We start from the raw sequence: 14,614 nt of genomic DNA, 5'->3' as shown, positions 1-14,614 counted from the left end.
CTTGGACTGATGCTCAACACCCCCTGTCTTAATGCACCTGTCAAAGCCTGTCCAAATGACTCTCTGTGACCCGTCATGACTTTGGCAGCCTTCCAGCAAGCACTTTTTTCTCTTTATATCTACCATCTGGACATTCTGATTCCTAGCACCAGGAGACCAAAGGCCCTATTACGGCTTTGGCAGGTGGGCTACACCGTCATAAACGTGACGAACATCCCCTATTCTCCATAGGATATAATGAAACTTGTAATAAGGCGGACAGCAAATCCGTCACGTTTGTGACAGAGTATCCCATCTGCCAAGGTCATAATCAGGCCCTAATTCTCTGGTCTTGGCGGCTCTGTCTAAGTGTTCCAATTGCACAAATAATTCTCTGCATTCCGGACAGTGTACATATATACTTTCTGCCTATTTGTGCCTTTTGTCCATCGACTAACTCATAGGTGTGTACATTTGGTGTGTGTGGGTGGTTTGATCTTACTACTGCATGAAAAAATAATTTTTAGGACTATTAAATGCATACAACAACTATTAGAAGTGAACAGTCTGATAGAAAATTATATTATTGTAACTATCTCCAATTAGTAAGATTCAAACACGTTTTCTTATCACATGGTATGATTTGCTAAAGTTTTGGTATGTTATGCAAAAATGCCAATCAAATTGATTACATAATGAAACTTGGAAACTCTCAAAGTTATGGTAAAATTTTGTTTTTCTAATTCCAGGATTTATAGTTCCTGCCAGGAGCTGGCCATGGGGTAAGTATAATGAAGCAGATCGCAGGTCGCAGGTCGCAGTTCATAAAATTGGGGGACATGAGACAGGGGCTTGAAGGCAGGTGAGTGGACAAAGGGGAGACCTTCAGAGGACAGGGAGGGCAGCAATGGGTGCAAAGTGTCAGAGAGGGCTCTAGGAGGGAGACATTACTCATTCAACAGAACTGAGACTGGCTAATTGACAGAACAAAATGACTATTGCCCGGGGGAGTCAGGGTGGGACCAATAGGCTTAGTTACAGAACATTGTGTGAAACGTCAGAGAGGAGCCTGTGAGGGAGGCATGTGGTCAGTGCAAGAATAAAGCACACACTGTCAGGGACCACTGAGAGAGAGAGATAGGGCCTGATTTAGAGTCCATAGGATATAGTGGGATCGTAATACTGCGGACAGGATATCCATCATGTTTGTGACGGAGTGACTCCTGCGTCAAACTTTAAGTCAAGCCCTTAGTATCAGAGAAAACAAAAAAACAAACTGTCATGGAAATATGAGAGGGAGACTCGGGATCAGAGATAGAACAAAGTGCAAAGTGTTAGGGAACACTGTGAGAGAGACAAGACTTTCTTAAAGAACGTGTTTGACTGTATGTATCTTAGTGAGAGAGAAGGGCGTTTTAAAGAGCAGATGAAGCTCATTTTGTGAACCAATCTTGCATGAATAGCCTGCTGTGACTGCTGCGACTGCGGTGACTGCTGTGCTGGCAGCTGTGACTGCTGTAACTGCTGTGCTGGCAGCTGTGACTGCTGCGACTGGGGGACTGCTGTGCTGGCAGCTGTAATGGTTGTGACTGCTGTGCTGGCAGCTGTGACTGCTGTGACTGCTGTGACTGCTGCAACTGCTGTGCTGGTAGATGTAACCGTTGTGACTGCTGTGCTGGCAGCTGTGACTGCTGTGACTGCGGTGACTGCTGTGACTGCGGTGACTGCTGTGCTGGCAGCTGTAATGGTTGTGATTGCTGTGCTGGCAGCTGTGACTGCTGCGAGTGCTGTGCTGGCAGATGTAACCGTTGTGACTGCTGTGCTAGCAGCTGTGACTGCTGTGAGTGCTGCAACTGCTGTGCTGGCAGCTGTAACCGTTGTGACTGCTGTGCTTGCAGCTGTAATGGTTGCGACTGCTGTGCTGGCAGCTGTGACTGCTGTGACTGATACGACTGCTGTGCTGGCAGCTGTAACCGTTGTGACTGCTGTGCTGGCAGCTGTGATTGCTGTGACTGCAGCGACTGCTGCTAGTGCTGTGACAGCTGTGATGACTGTGATTGCTGTGCTGGCAGGTGTAAGCGTTGTGACTGCTGTGCTGGCAGCTGTGATTGCTGCGACTGCTGTGCTGGCAGCCGTGCTCTAGATGTTCAAGGCACTCAGATGTTTCTATCATTCATTTTTTGGGGGGTTTTCAGAGACCGTGAGCCTGGCCCTTCTGGGCTGAATTTAATTAAGGATGGTGAACATCAGAAAGGTGAAAGACATGGAAAGTGGCTTGACGAGGATGACATCAGGAAGGTGAAGCCACTGCAGGAGGAAAAGTATAATACTACTCCTTCTTACACTCCTGAGGTAAATCCTGAAAAAGATAATTTACATTCTGGGATGGGATGAGGAAGGGAGGGGAAAGGAGGAGAGTTATGGCTCTTGGATGGGGAGAATGACACATGCATGAAGATGAAGTCCCCAGAGAAAGAAAAAGAAAACACCAAACAAGTGAAGCTCCAGGGGTGGCGTGAAAACACTAGGGATGTGAGACTTCTAGTGGGGAAGAAGGACCATAACATGGAGCTGAACCCCCCGGAGAAAGAGAAGGAAACCACCAGTGACATGAAGCTCCTGGAAGATGAGAAGAGTTCCACCAAGAGGTGGACCTCGAGGATAAGAATTGTGAAACCCAAGGAGGAGGTGGACAGTGCCACGGAGATGAGGCACCAGGGCGATGTGATGGATAACATTAGGAAGGTGAAGCTCCAGTAGGACACCGAACTGCCCAGGACCTGATGCTGCAAAAAAACAATTTGATTGATGTCAGGAAGTGAAGTCCCAAAGAAGGATCATGAAGGGAGGATGAACCTCTAAGAGAGGAGTGATATTAGAAGGAAATCAGTAAAGTTTTTGGAGAAAAAGGATAACACCAGGAAGGTAAAGCTCCAGGAGGAGAATGACACCACCAGGCGGGTGAAACTTCAGAAGAAAAAAATACTAGGAAGAGGATGCCTCACAAAGAGGGCAGGCATAACACAAAGAAGTTGAAATCCCAGAAGAAGAAAAAAGCAAACTTCAATGAGGTAAAGCCATATGACAGAAACAGCGAAAAAGAGAAAGAGGCGTATCTCGAGGAGTCGAACAATAACTTCATGCAGGTCAGAAGAAGTGTACCCAAACAGTCAAAGCCTCGGGGAGGGATGCACGGACAAATCTAGCGAGGTGTCCTGAGCGTAGGAAAACAAGAGCACCAGGGAGAAGTAACTCTGTAGGTGGAGAGACAGACAAGAGCGGGAGGTGAATCTCCACAGGAAGGTGGAAGCAGAGGAAGTGACGGAAGAGAAGACATTCCAGGGACGTAAAGTCTTAAGTGCAGCAGGGCCATGTGAAGCTTTGTGGGTGTCACTGCGTAGTGATTTTGAGAATATGTGGAACAATGATATCAACTAGCATCAGTAATCCACCATTGCATACATTTATTCACCAACTACATTTATTCCCAGTTTGCGTATGTGTACATGTACACCTTTTATGTTGCCTGTGATAAAATGCCTGTCATTAGAATGAAGACATAAATCTTACCATGTGACAGTATTTATAGGTTGGACGCTGTCATATCACATGTAACAAGCAATGACAAAGCCAATAAGTCTCCATAGTGAAATCTACTTACCTATTTGACAGTGTTTTTCTGCTGCCAATGCCAAATCCCTTCGTTTAAGCTGAGGCAACACAGACTGGACAATATTGTGACAGAATCGGGCTCTTCTTCGCGTTGCGCAATCCCATTTGCAGGAGGGGCACAGGATGGCAAATTGCAACAGTCACTGAGCAGTCCATACATTCTACTCCATTGATTGGTCACTTACCTATAAAAAAAGAAGAGAAATAGTGAAGATTCACACGTTTGTTATTTTGCAATTCCAGGGGGTTTATCAAATATCTGTGCCTGGCTTAGTCTGTTACATTGTATCACGTCTGTCCATGTTTTAATATTGTCCTAATGGAAAACATGTATTTCTCATTATTATTCTATGAAAGACCATCTGGAAGCCAGGAGCCCTCGACGTCTCCCTTGAGCATCTCAGGCGCCAGGTATGTCCTGCAGGCAGAGTGTCTTGAATGTGTTGACATATGTCAACCGCAGCTTCGGTTTGGTTACAGTTCATAGCTGGTGTTTCATCGGATCAGCGTTCAAAAAGCTCTGATTCTCTGAAACTTTCAAAATCAAAATGAAGGTCAGTTTACTTGGGTTCCTTAGCATCAAGGGCAGAAACTTTGAACATAATTTGACTTATTTTGATGAAAGCAGCAACAGACACTTTAATAGTCCACAAATCCCACCCTTTGCTGTAACCTCATTCCCTTACCCGCACTCGTCAGTATCCACTGCTCTGAGATGCAGACAGGAACCATCATCCACCATTCCACCTCCTTGCATGGGTGTCTGGACACGCATGTGTGTCAGAGGGACGAAGAGGAAGCAAGCAGATCCGTGAATAAACAGATTTGCATTGGGTTTTAACACTAAGGGCACTGTTTGACAGCCACACATAATTAAGACTTTTCGTGGTAGTAAAGATCCCTCAGTGCCTAGGTCTGCCTTTTCTATATGTACAGCTCCCTCCTGCAACCACTGACGCAACTCTGAGGTCAGTATACTTTTTGACTGAGCATCTACATGTTATTCCAGGCGGAGGCGCAGGCTGGGATAAAGGCAGCTATAGAGTGGGTGGGAAGTGGGTATCTAAGAGAGAGCCCCCACCCCGTGGCACTGTAGGACATTTTGTACGGATGGGGTCTGGCCTTTCTGAGGTTTCCCAACTAGCCAAGTAGGTGACGTTTATGGATAATAGATTCTATGCTACTAGGAAAGTAACGTTTTGCTTGCAAATCCCTATGTGGTTTTTGTACGTTTTAGGTATATTTTCTACACCCCTGATGCTTACTTAAATTTCAGTATTCTTCCTCATTTGTAATTCATAACTTTGGAATGTGTGAACAAAGTTAGTGGACAAGAGCAGATAAAATACACAGAAACAAACAACATGCCAGTGGGCTGCAGTGTGTCTGTATTGAAGATTAATTGATAGATGTGTGTGCTTGCATACACATTTGTGATTTGGGGCCTTATTTGTCGTTTTGTAAGTTGTCTTCTTTCCCTCTCTGACATCTCAAAGCTTCCTTACCCACCCGCTTCCTCTAGAAAGTCTCACATGTACCACTAGTGTCTCACTGTTGAAGGGGCTGCGAACATTGTGCTGGGCTTGAACAGGACTTAAACTTTTCTGTGATGAATGTGCGTATTCCCCAATTCAAGCTGCAGAGTCAGTGTGCTCTTTCCTTTTAACTCACGCAGAAGGAGATGCTCGAATACAAGAAGACCATGCTGTGGGTGAAGGTGAGTACCACTGAGTTTCATTGGCTTTAACTTGAGGCTGAAGTTGCAAACTATAGGGGGTGGTTGGGAAGCCCTGCGGTCTGCCCTATGTGTTATGGTGTTGATAAACTCTCTTGTATGTGGGATGAGGCTTTATTGCTTTTCTCTGCACTTTCCAGCTCTCCCGTAAATGGTCCTGAACAACCTAGGCAGAGGGCTGGAGGTTCACAATAGGGGAAAGACCCACTCATGCTCATGAAGCACATCGTTCCCCTGGTACCTGGGCTTGGGTAAAGTCATGTGATAGAGGACAAGGGAGTCCCAAAGGTCTCTTTACAACCAGTCTCGGCTCTCTAAGTGCAAGGTCTCTTAATAGAGTACCTGGAAGAATGTATATGGAGTAGTACACAGAAATAGTGGGACGCTGAAAAAACACATGTCTTTTCACATTAGGCTGGTGCTTCTGAAATGGTGGTACGGGCCACCTGTCCAGATTTCCCTTTTTCCCTGTCTCTGCTTGGGAGGAGTAGCAGCCCCAGATTTGCTTTCTTGCCCTGGCTCTGGTTGGGAGGAGCAATGGAGCCCCAGATTAACTCTCTTGCCCTGACTCTGGCTGGGAGAAGCGACAGAGTCACAGATATTCATGTTGCCCGGTCTCTGGTTGGGAGGAGCGACAGAGCCCCACATATCCCTGTTGCCCTGCCTCTGGATAGGAGCGGTTATGTAGCCCCAGGTATCTCTGTTGCCCTGCCTCTGGATGGTAGTGGTGATGTAGCCCCAGGTATCTCTGTTGCCATGCCTCTGGATGGGAGTGGTGATGTAGCCCTAGGTATCTCTGTTGCCCTGCCTCCATGTGGGAGCGATGATGTAGCCCCAGGTGTCTCTGTTGCCCTGCCTCTAGATGGAAGCAGTTATGTAACCCCAGATATCTCTGTTGCCCTGCCTCTGGATGGGAGTTGTGATGTAGCCCCAGGTATCTCTGTTGCCCTGCCTCTGGATGGGAGCAGTTATGTAGCCCCAGGTATCTCTGTTGCCCTGGCTCCGTATGGGAGCGGTGATGTAGCCCCAGGTATCTTTGTTGCCCTGCCTCTGGATGGGAGCGGTGATGTAGCCCCAGGTATCTCTGTTGCCCTGCCTCTGGTTTGGAGCGGTTATGTAGCCCCAGGTATCTCTGTTGTCCTGCCTCCGTATGGGAGCGGTGATGTAGCCCCAGGTATCTCTGTTGCCCTGCCTCTGGATGGGAGTGGTGATGTAGCCCCAGGTATCTCTGTTGCCCTGCCTCCGGATGGGAGCGGTGATGTAGCCCCAGGTATCTCTGTTGCCCTGCCTCTGGATGGGAGCGGTGATGTAGCCCCAGGTATCTCTGTTGCCCTGCCTCTGGATGGGAGCGGTTATGTAGCCACAGGTATCTCTGTTGCCCTGCCTCAGGATGGGAGCGGTGATGTAGCCCCAGGTATCTCTGTTGCCCTGCCTCTGGATGTGAGTGTTGATGTAGCCCCAGGTATCTCTGTTGCCCTGCCTCCGGATGGGAGCGGTGATGTAGCCCCAGGTATCTCTGTTGCCCTGCCTCCGGATGGGAGCGGTGATGTAGCCCCAGGTATCTCTGTTGCCCTGCCTCTGGATGGGAGTGGTGATGTAGCCCCAGGTATCTCTGTTGCCCTGCCTCTGGATGGGAGCGGTTATGTAGCCACAGGTATCTCTGTTGCCCTGCCTCAGGATGGGAGCGGTGATGTAGCCCCAGGTATCTCTGTTGCCCTGCCTCTGGATGTGAGTGTTGATGTAGCCCCAGGTATCTCTGTTGCCCTGCCTCTTGATGGGAGAAGCGGTGGATCCTCAGATGTCTCTATTGTCCTGCCTTTGGGTTGGAGGAGTGGAGGGTGGGGGGAAACCTTTTCTGTAATATCTGCAAAGTTGTGAAGTTTTATAAGATGTGATAGGAAGATGTGACTTGGGTTGGAGGAGGAGGAGGCTCCAGCACACCCTGTTGTTCTCAATTCTGCTACTTTCTAGGTGGAGAGCATCGAGCGGGACATCAAATACCTGCACAGTAGGGTGAGTACACACGGACTTGGCAATGCTTCATCAAGTGTATAATTATTCACGCCGAGCTGTCTTCAGGGCTAAAAAATATAGCCTCATTTGCTGGCACTTGGACCATTGTTAACTACAGCCATCATTCTGCACAATCCACTATTTCTGAATGTGAGAGTGCAATTTCAGTACTTACAGCGGACAGACACTTAAATAGTGCAGTGCAGTTTATCACGTGAAACTTTGTTGGTGTTACTGTGTGCTGATTTTAGGAACACTTGGAGCTGTGATATCAACCCGCTTCAGTAATCCTCCCTTTTCACAAATATATTGACCAACAATGTTTATTTCAAGTTAAGTATATGCACATGTACACCTTCTATATTGCCTGTGATAAAGTGTCGATCATCAGCATGAAAAAGGAAATTTTGCCCTGTGACACTAATTATAGACCACACAGTGTCAAGTCTCATGTAACAAACATTGGCAAAGCCAATAGATCTCAGCAGTGTCTTTCTGCTGCGAATGCCATCTCCACCCGTTTCAGCTGAGGCAACACAGACTGGACAACATGATGGCATAATCGGGCTCTTCCCTGGCTTTGGGCAATCTGTCCTTCAGCACAGGGCACACGCAGAGCAATTTCCAACAGTTACTAACTATGCCATACTTTCTGCTCCATTGACTGGTCGCTTAAGGGTACATTAGAAAAGAAATAGCGAACATTCACACTTTTTATTGTGTTGCGATTTCTAGCCCTATACAAAACATCTGTGCCTGGGTTGATTTGTTGCATTGTATCAAATGTAGAGTGTGTGTTTTGATAGTATCCTAATAAAAAACATGTTTTCTGCTTATTATTCTATGGAAGACCAACCCAACCATAGGGCACCTCAGGCGAGCATTGATGCACCTCAGACAACAGGTATGTCCTGCAAGCAGAGTGTCTTGAATGTGGTGATGTGTCATTCTCAGTGCAGCCTTGGTTTGGTTACACTTCATGCTAGTCCTTCAGTGATCAGCAGTCAAAAAGCTCTGATTCTCTGGAACGTGGGAGTTAAAAAGAGGAGGTTCACAGTCTACTTCGGTTACTTCACATGGAGGGCACAAACTTTGAAAAGATTTTGACTTACATTGATTGAAGCAACATCTACATACATGTTAGTAGTATTTAAAGGGACAGAAACCCCACCCTTTTCTATGGCCTCACTCCCTTACACCCACTCTTCATTTTACGCTGATCTACCTTGAAAATTATAACATGAACTGTCTAGCAGGAATTCCATTGGAAATGGTTTGAATGAGTCATAGTTGCATTTTTGCTTCTGTTTCAGCAAATGATGGTCACTTTTTGTACGGGAAGCACCATTTACATTCTGAAAGAAGCTTCAAAAAAGAACAAGCGTTTGCAATGCAATGGGTCTCACGTTTGCTCGAGTTAGGCCTATTAGCGTTGTAAATTCCTAACTAGACTTTTCTTGCCACATAAATTAAAAGTGAAAAACAAAACAGTTGACATAAGTAAGTCAATTCAGAGCACCACGGCACCCATGGGCATGAGCGTGAAGGAGAGACACAAAAGGACAAAAAGTTTGCTCACAGTCAAACAAATCAGCAAACGTGCAATTATCCTTGTAACATGTTTGCTGGCCAAGGCGGTAACAAAACCGCACCAATGCGGGACAAACATAAAGCATTTACCAATGTCATCAAAGGATTTTTGAAAGGCAAGCCAAAAACCGAGTGAAAGTGATGGCCGTGAGGTGGAAGTGAGTAAAAGCTCACATAGAATCAAACATGTCGGAAAAGCAGCGCTTGCACCCTGCTATGCTCGACCTAAAAAATATAGGTCCATCCCTGCCTAAAAAAAATAATATCTATAGAATTGCAGACAACCAGATGTTAGTAACAGGATTGTTTTCCACCGATGTGTTCAAATTGACATTTAATCAACAAGTGTGTGAGCAGTCTATGATGTCACTTGAAACCCTGAGGTCGAAAGCTCAGTGTAATTGCTAGCTACCAGTCTATAATTGTATCGGTGCTATCGCCCTCCCCTCCGATCATGGATCCCTGCATATCAGAGCCTTCGCCCCTTTGGATCCTGTGCACACCCGGCTTCAGCACCTTCAGACCCTCCAACTAATTGTAGGTAAAAGGCATCATCCTCTTGTCCTGTGGCCCACTCACACAGGCCTTGTGTGTCCATCCCTCTCAAAAACACAGAATATACAAAACATATCTGCCATCCTGACAAATATAAATAGCACCCTTCCTAACCCAACTTAGTTTTACCCTCCAACAACCCCTCTCTAAACCCACCCCAATTCATTGTTAGAAAAACAATACTTGGGATCCTCCTACGCCTGATTCTCCTCCAGCCCACCCCAAAATGTATAATAACAACAGAGCAATGCCAGGCTTCCTGACACCATCTCACCTCACACTTGTAAAAAGAAACTCCCTCATGCGATCCCAAAATGTAAATTAAAGAAAAAATAGAAATATTTGGTCTCCTGTCACCCACCCCTCCAACCTCTGGTTCTTCCCTCCCTCTCCACCTGAAACCGTGCTTTTATCTGTACGTAAAGCAGAGACATGGTGCAGTGCTGACATGTTCTCTAAGGGAGCAGCTCTCAGCGTGGCCTGGCTTCTCTTCTCAGCGTGGCCTGGCATATTCTCAGCACGGCCTGAACTCATCTCTCAGTGTGGCCAGGACTCACCTCTCAGCGTGGTCTGGCATCAGCTCTCAGCGTGGCCTGGTACTGGCCTGGACTCCCCTCTCAGTGTGGCCTGAAATCACCTCTCAGCATGCCCTGTACTCACCTCTTAGTTTTGCCTGGCCGCACCTCTCATCAAAGCCAGGTATTAATTGTCAGTGTGGTCCGGCATCACCTTCGCCGTGGCCTGGCCTCATCCTTCAGCGTGGTCTGGCATAACCTCTCCACATGGCCTGGCATCACCTCTTAGCGTGTCCTGGCATTACATCACAACATGGCCTAACATCAGCTCTTGGCGCGGCCCAGAGTCACCTCTCAGTGTGGCCTGGCAACACCTCTCAACGTGGCCTGGACTCACCTTTCAGCACAGCCAGGCATCACCACTCAGTGTGGCCTAGCATCAGCTCTCATCATGGCCTGGAATCACCTCTCAGCTTGGCCCGGCATCTCCTCTGAATGTGCCCTGGCATCACTTCTCAGTGTGGCCTGGCATCAGCTCTCAGTGCAGCCAGGACTCATCTCTCAGCCTGGCCGTGACTCACCCCTCAGCATGGCCTAGCATCAGCGCTTAGTGTGCCCTGGCATTGGCCTGGACTCACCTCTCAGCGTGGCCTGTAATCACCTCTCAGTGTGGCCTGGAAAAACCTCCCAGTGTGGCCTGGACTCACCTCTCAGCGTTTCCTGGACTCAACACTCAGCATGGCATGATATCACCTCTCAGTGTGGCCAGGCATCACCTACCAGCATGGCCAGGCATCACTTCTCAGCATGGCCTGTAATCACCTCTTAGTGTGGCCTGGAATCACCTATCAGCATGGTCTGGCTTAACCTCTCAGCATGGCCTGGCATCAACCTACAGCTTGGCCTGGCATACCCTCCCAGCGTGGCCTTGACTCACCTCTCAATGTGGTCTGGCATCACCCCACAGCGTGGCTTGGCATCATCTGTTAGCATGGCCTGGCATCACCTATCGCGTGGCCTGGACTCACCTCTCAGCGTGGCCTGGCACCATGTTTCAGCATGGCCTGGGCTCACCTCTCAGCCAGGCCTGTCATCATGGCCTGGTATCACCTCTCAGCATGGCCTGGACTCACCACACAGTGTGACCTGGACTCACCTCTCAGTGTGGCCTGGCACCAGCTCTCAGCATGGCCTAGCATCAGCTCTTAGCGTGGCCTGGAATCACCACTCAGTGTGGTCTGGCATCACCTCTCAGCATGGCCTGGATTCACCTCTTAGTGTGGCCTGAACTCACCTCCCAACGTGGCCTGGCATCACCTTTCAGCATGGCCTAGACTCACCTTTCAGTGTGGCCTGAACTCACCTCTCAGTGTGGCCTAGCATCACCTCTCAACATGGCCTGGCATCCCCTCTCAGCATTGTCTGGCATTACCTTTCAGCGTGGCCTGGACACATCTTTCAGTGTGGCCTGGCATCACCCCTCAGCATGGTCTGGCATCACCTAACAGCGTGGCCTACCATCACCTCTCAGCATGGCCTGGCATCATCTCTCAGCGTGGCCTGGACTCACCTCTCAGTGTGGCCCGGCATCACCTCTGAGCGTGGTCTGGCATCATCTCTCAAAGTGGCCTAGCATCACCTCTCAGCGTGGCCTGGCATCACCTCTCAGCGTGACCTGGACTCCACCTCTAAGCCTGACCTAGACTCACCTCTCAGTGTGGCCTGGCATCACCTTGCAGCATGGCCTGGCACAAGCTCTCAGCGTGGCCTAGCATCAGTTCTCAGCGTGGCCTGGACTCATCTCTCAGTGTGCCCCGAACTCACCTCTCAGCGTGGCTTGGTCTCACCACTCAGAGTGGGCCTCTTCAGACCTTTACTGACCTGGAATGATAGTGGGTGGGGTTCTCAGGCTTCCTTGCTTGTAGGGAACAGAGAGCAGCAGGAGACCTTGGGTGAGACGCGGGCAGATACCATTCCACCACCGTACGTGGGTCTCTGGACAGCCATGTGTGTCAGAGGGATGCAGTGGAGGCAAGCAGTTCCCCCATGACACAGTAACAGTGCTGTTGTGACATCATAGTTGTGAATAACCAGATTTGGAATTGTTTTCACACTAATAGCTCTGTATTACAGACATACAGAATGAAGACTTTTCAGGGTAATAAAGATCCCTCAGTCTTCAGTTATTTCAAAATTACTTGATTGTTTTTTTTTCTGGCTGGTTGGACAGGTGGTGGAAGCGAAGGGAGGGCTGTGGAGGGATGGGCATAGACCCTGGGGCTCTAGTGATGTATGATTTGTTATATGGCTGTTAATGTTAATGCATCCTTGGCATGGCAACCCCTGACAGGAGGCACAGGATAGATGCCTACTTGCGGCACAGGTATATACATTTTGCTTGCCTACAGGAGACCCACTTGACCATCAGGGAGGTAAATAAAGCAGTTAAGTGTGTAGTGAACAGGTCCACAGCACCAGATATTCAGCCTCTGCCAGGGGAGTCGTTATCTAGGTCACTTCAGAGGTACCATTTGTTAAGACTGGCGCCCTGAAAGGCAGGGAGGGGCGTTATGTGATACTGGAAGGTACCCTGGATGGGCCTCCCTTCTCCATTGTGTCCCTCTATACACCTAACACCTCACGGAGCACAATCTTGGATACTCTCTCCCCAACCATTTTGCTAGATCCTCAGGCTCCAGGATTATGGGGGAGGGGACTTGAATTGCATACACAATACTGACTCAGACCGACCGATACCCCTGCTCCCAGGCACTCTGGGACTTCAGGCAACAAAACATTTGCAGCAATGGTCAAGGTTGTCTAGTTTACACACTATCTGGTGCTTGGGGCACCCTGAGGAGGCGGAGTACTCTGATTACGCACCCGGGCACCAGTAGCACACCCCACTGGATTACTTTTTTTGCAGCTCAGACTGTTGGTTCCTTGTACGTAACTTTAAGTACTCAGACAGGACCCTCTCAGATCATCATCCACTCCGGGTCACATTTCAATGGGGAGGTATAAGGGCCCCTATCCCAACATGGCAACTTCCTACAGATGCTTTAAAGGACACAGCGTATAGATACACTATAGCCAAGCATATCGCCTGGTACTTTGCGGAGAACACAGCGTCCATGGACTCTTAAGGACTTGAGTGAGACGCCCTGAAGGAGGTCATGAGGGACATTGTATTGCCACAACATGGGGGGTTTAAGTTAACTCTTACCTGTAGTGTGATTACGTTAGAGACCCACCTACGGACCGCAGAGCTGGAGGCGGTATCGATACCTGATGCTTGCCCTTATCTAACAGCCCTCCACTGCCAATATCAAGAGGAAGTGAAGCATCTCTGCGATCTGGATTATAAGACCTATGAAGCTTGACAACATGTGGATGGTGATAGAAAGGGGCGAACATTGGCATAGTTGCTGCATACAGAAGTCCCTAGAACTTTAACATGCACTATGCGTGATAACATTGGCTGCATAAGGAGTATTTAGACAGATATTAATGAAGTATTTGTGAAATACTACGAACAATTATACTCTTCCCCCAGGGACTCTCATTAGCGCGAATACAGGACTACATATGAAAAGTAGCACTACCCAGCTTGACCCCACTACAATTATTAGACCTGGAGAAACCCCTCCAGATAGAGGAGATCAACCTGGCAATTCGCCGGATGGCACAAGGTGAGACCCCTGGCACAGTCAGGTTTCCCATGGAGTACTATGCAGCCTTCAGGGCCACCCTTGCGCCCGCTTGCTGGAGGTCTACAGAGAGGCACATCACCAAGGCACTCTCCCGAGATCTCTATCCGAAGCCCTCATAGTGGTACTTCCAAAACCAGGCAGGGACTCTCTTGATGTGAGCTCTTATTGACCATGGTCAATGTTGAACATTGACTATAAAATCTTAAGCAAGGTCCTTGCTACAAAGCTGCTTCCAAATCTTAGCTCCTTGGTCCATTTGGACCAATGTGGATTTGTACCTCAAGGGGTGACACATTCCAACATTCAACATATGTGCCATGTGATGGACACAATGTCAGGGCAGGCTGGATTCCCAGGAGCAGTCTCCCTAGACTTTGAAAAAGCATTTAATATGTTGAGTTGGTCCTATTTGTTACAAGGGATGGAGGCTCTTGGGATGAGTCCTAACTTCCTTGATTGGGTCAAGCTTTTGTACACTGCCCCACGAGAGTGAGTCACACAAATCTTGTGGTCTTTTCCTATAAGTTGGGGGACGCCAAGGGGCTCTTTGTCCCCAGTGCTTTTCGCATTAGCTATGAAGCTGCATGCTACCAGGCTGCGAACCAAGGGCCTGGTCTGGGGCATCAAAGTGTAGATGGAATGGAACACTGCATCTTTATACGCGGATGGTGTGTTGGTATATCTGAGAGACCATACCTACTCACTGCAGGCCCTCTATGAGCTACCCGGTCAATTCGGAGAGATTACTGGCCTCAAAGTTAACTGAGGTAAGTCCTGTATTTTCCCTCTGCAATGGATAGAGCCGGAATATCGAGAAATACTGGAGGAGGAGCACCTCCCCT

The 14,614-nt window shown here is 48.4% G+C and overlaps 1 protein-coding gene across 1 annotated transcript; it reads left to right on the top strand.

Annotated features, from left to right (window-relative positions):
• The first annotated feature begins 1,558 nt into the window (after nt 1–1,558).
• LOC138301730 (antifreeze protein Maxi-like) lies at nt 1,559–2,122 on the top strand. Its single transcript, XM_069242241.1, has one exon. The coding sequence runs from the start codon at nt 1,559–1,561 to the stop codon at nt 2,120–2,122; it is 564 nt and encodes a 187-aa protein (XP_069098342.1).
• Nucleotides 2,123–14,614: the final 12,492 nt, after the last annotated feature.

This window comes from Pleurodeles waltl, chromosome 6 (assembly GCF_031143425.1).
Source record: "Pleurodeles waltl isolate 20211129_DDA chromosome 6, aPleWal1.hap1.20221129, whole genome shotgun sequence".
Lineage (NCBI taxonomy): Eukaryota > Metazoa > Chordata > Amphibia > Caudata > Salamandridae > Pleurodeles > Pleurodeles waltl.
Note: the sequence above shows the minus strand (reverse complement) of the source record. Positions and strands in the feature narration are given on the sequence as shown.

Bases quoted from the DNA above. Each gene is read 5' to 3' on its own strand.
- LOC138301730 (XM_069242241.1), top strand. From the start codon at position 1,559: ATGGTTGTGACTGCTGTGCTGGCAGCTGTGACTGCTGTGACTGCTGTG.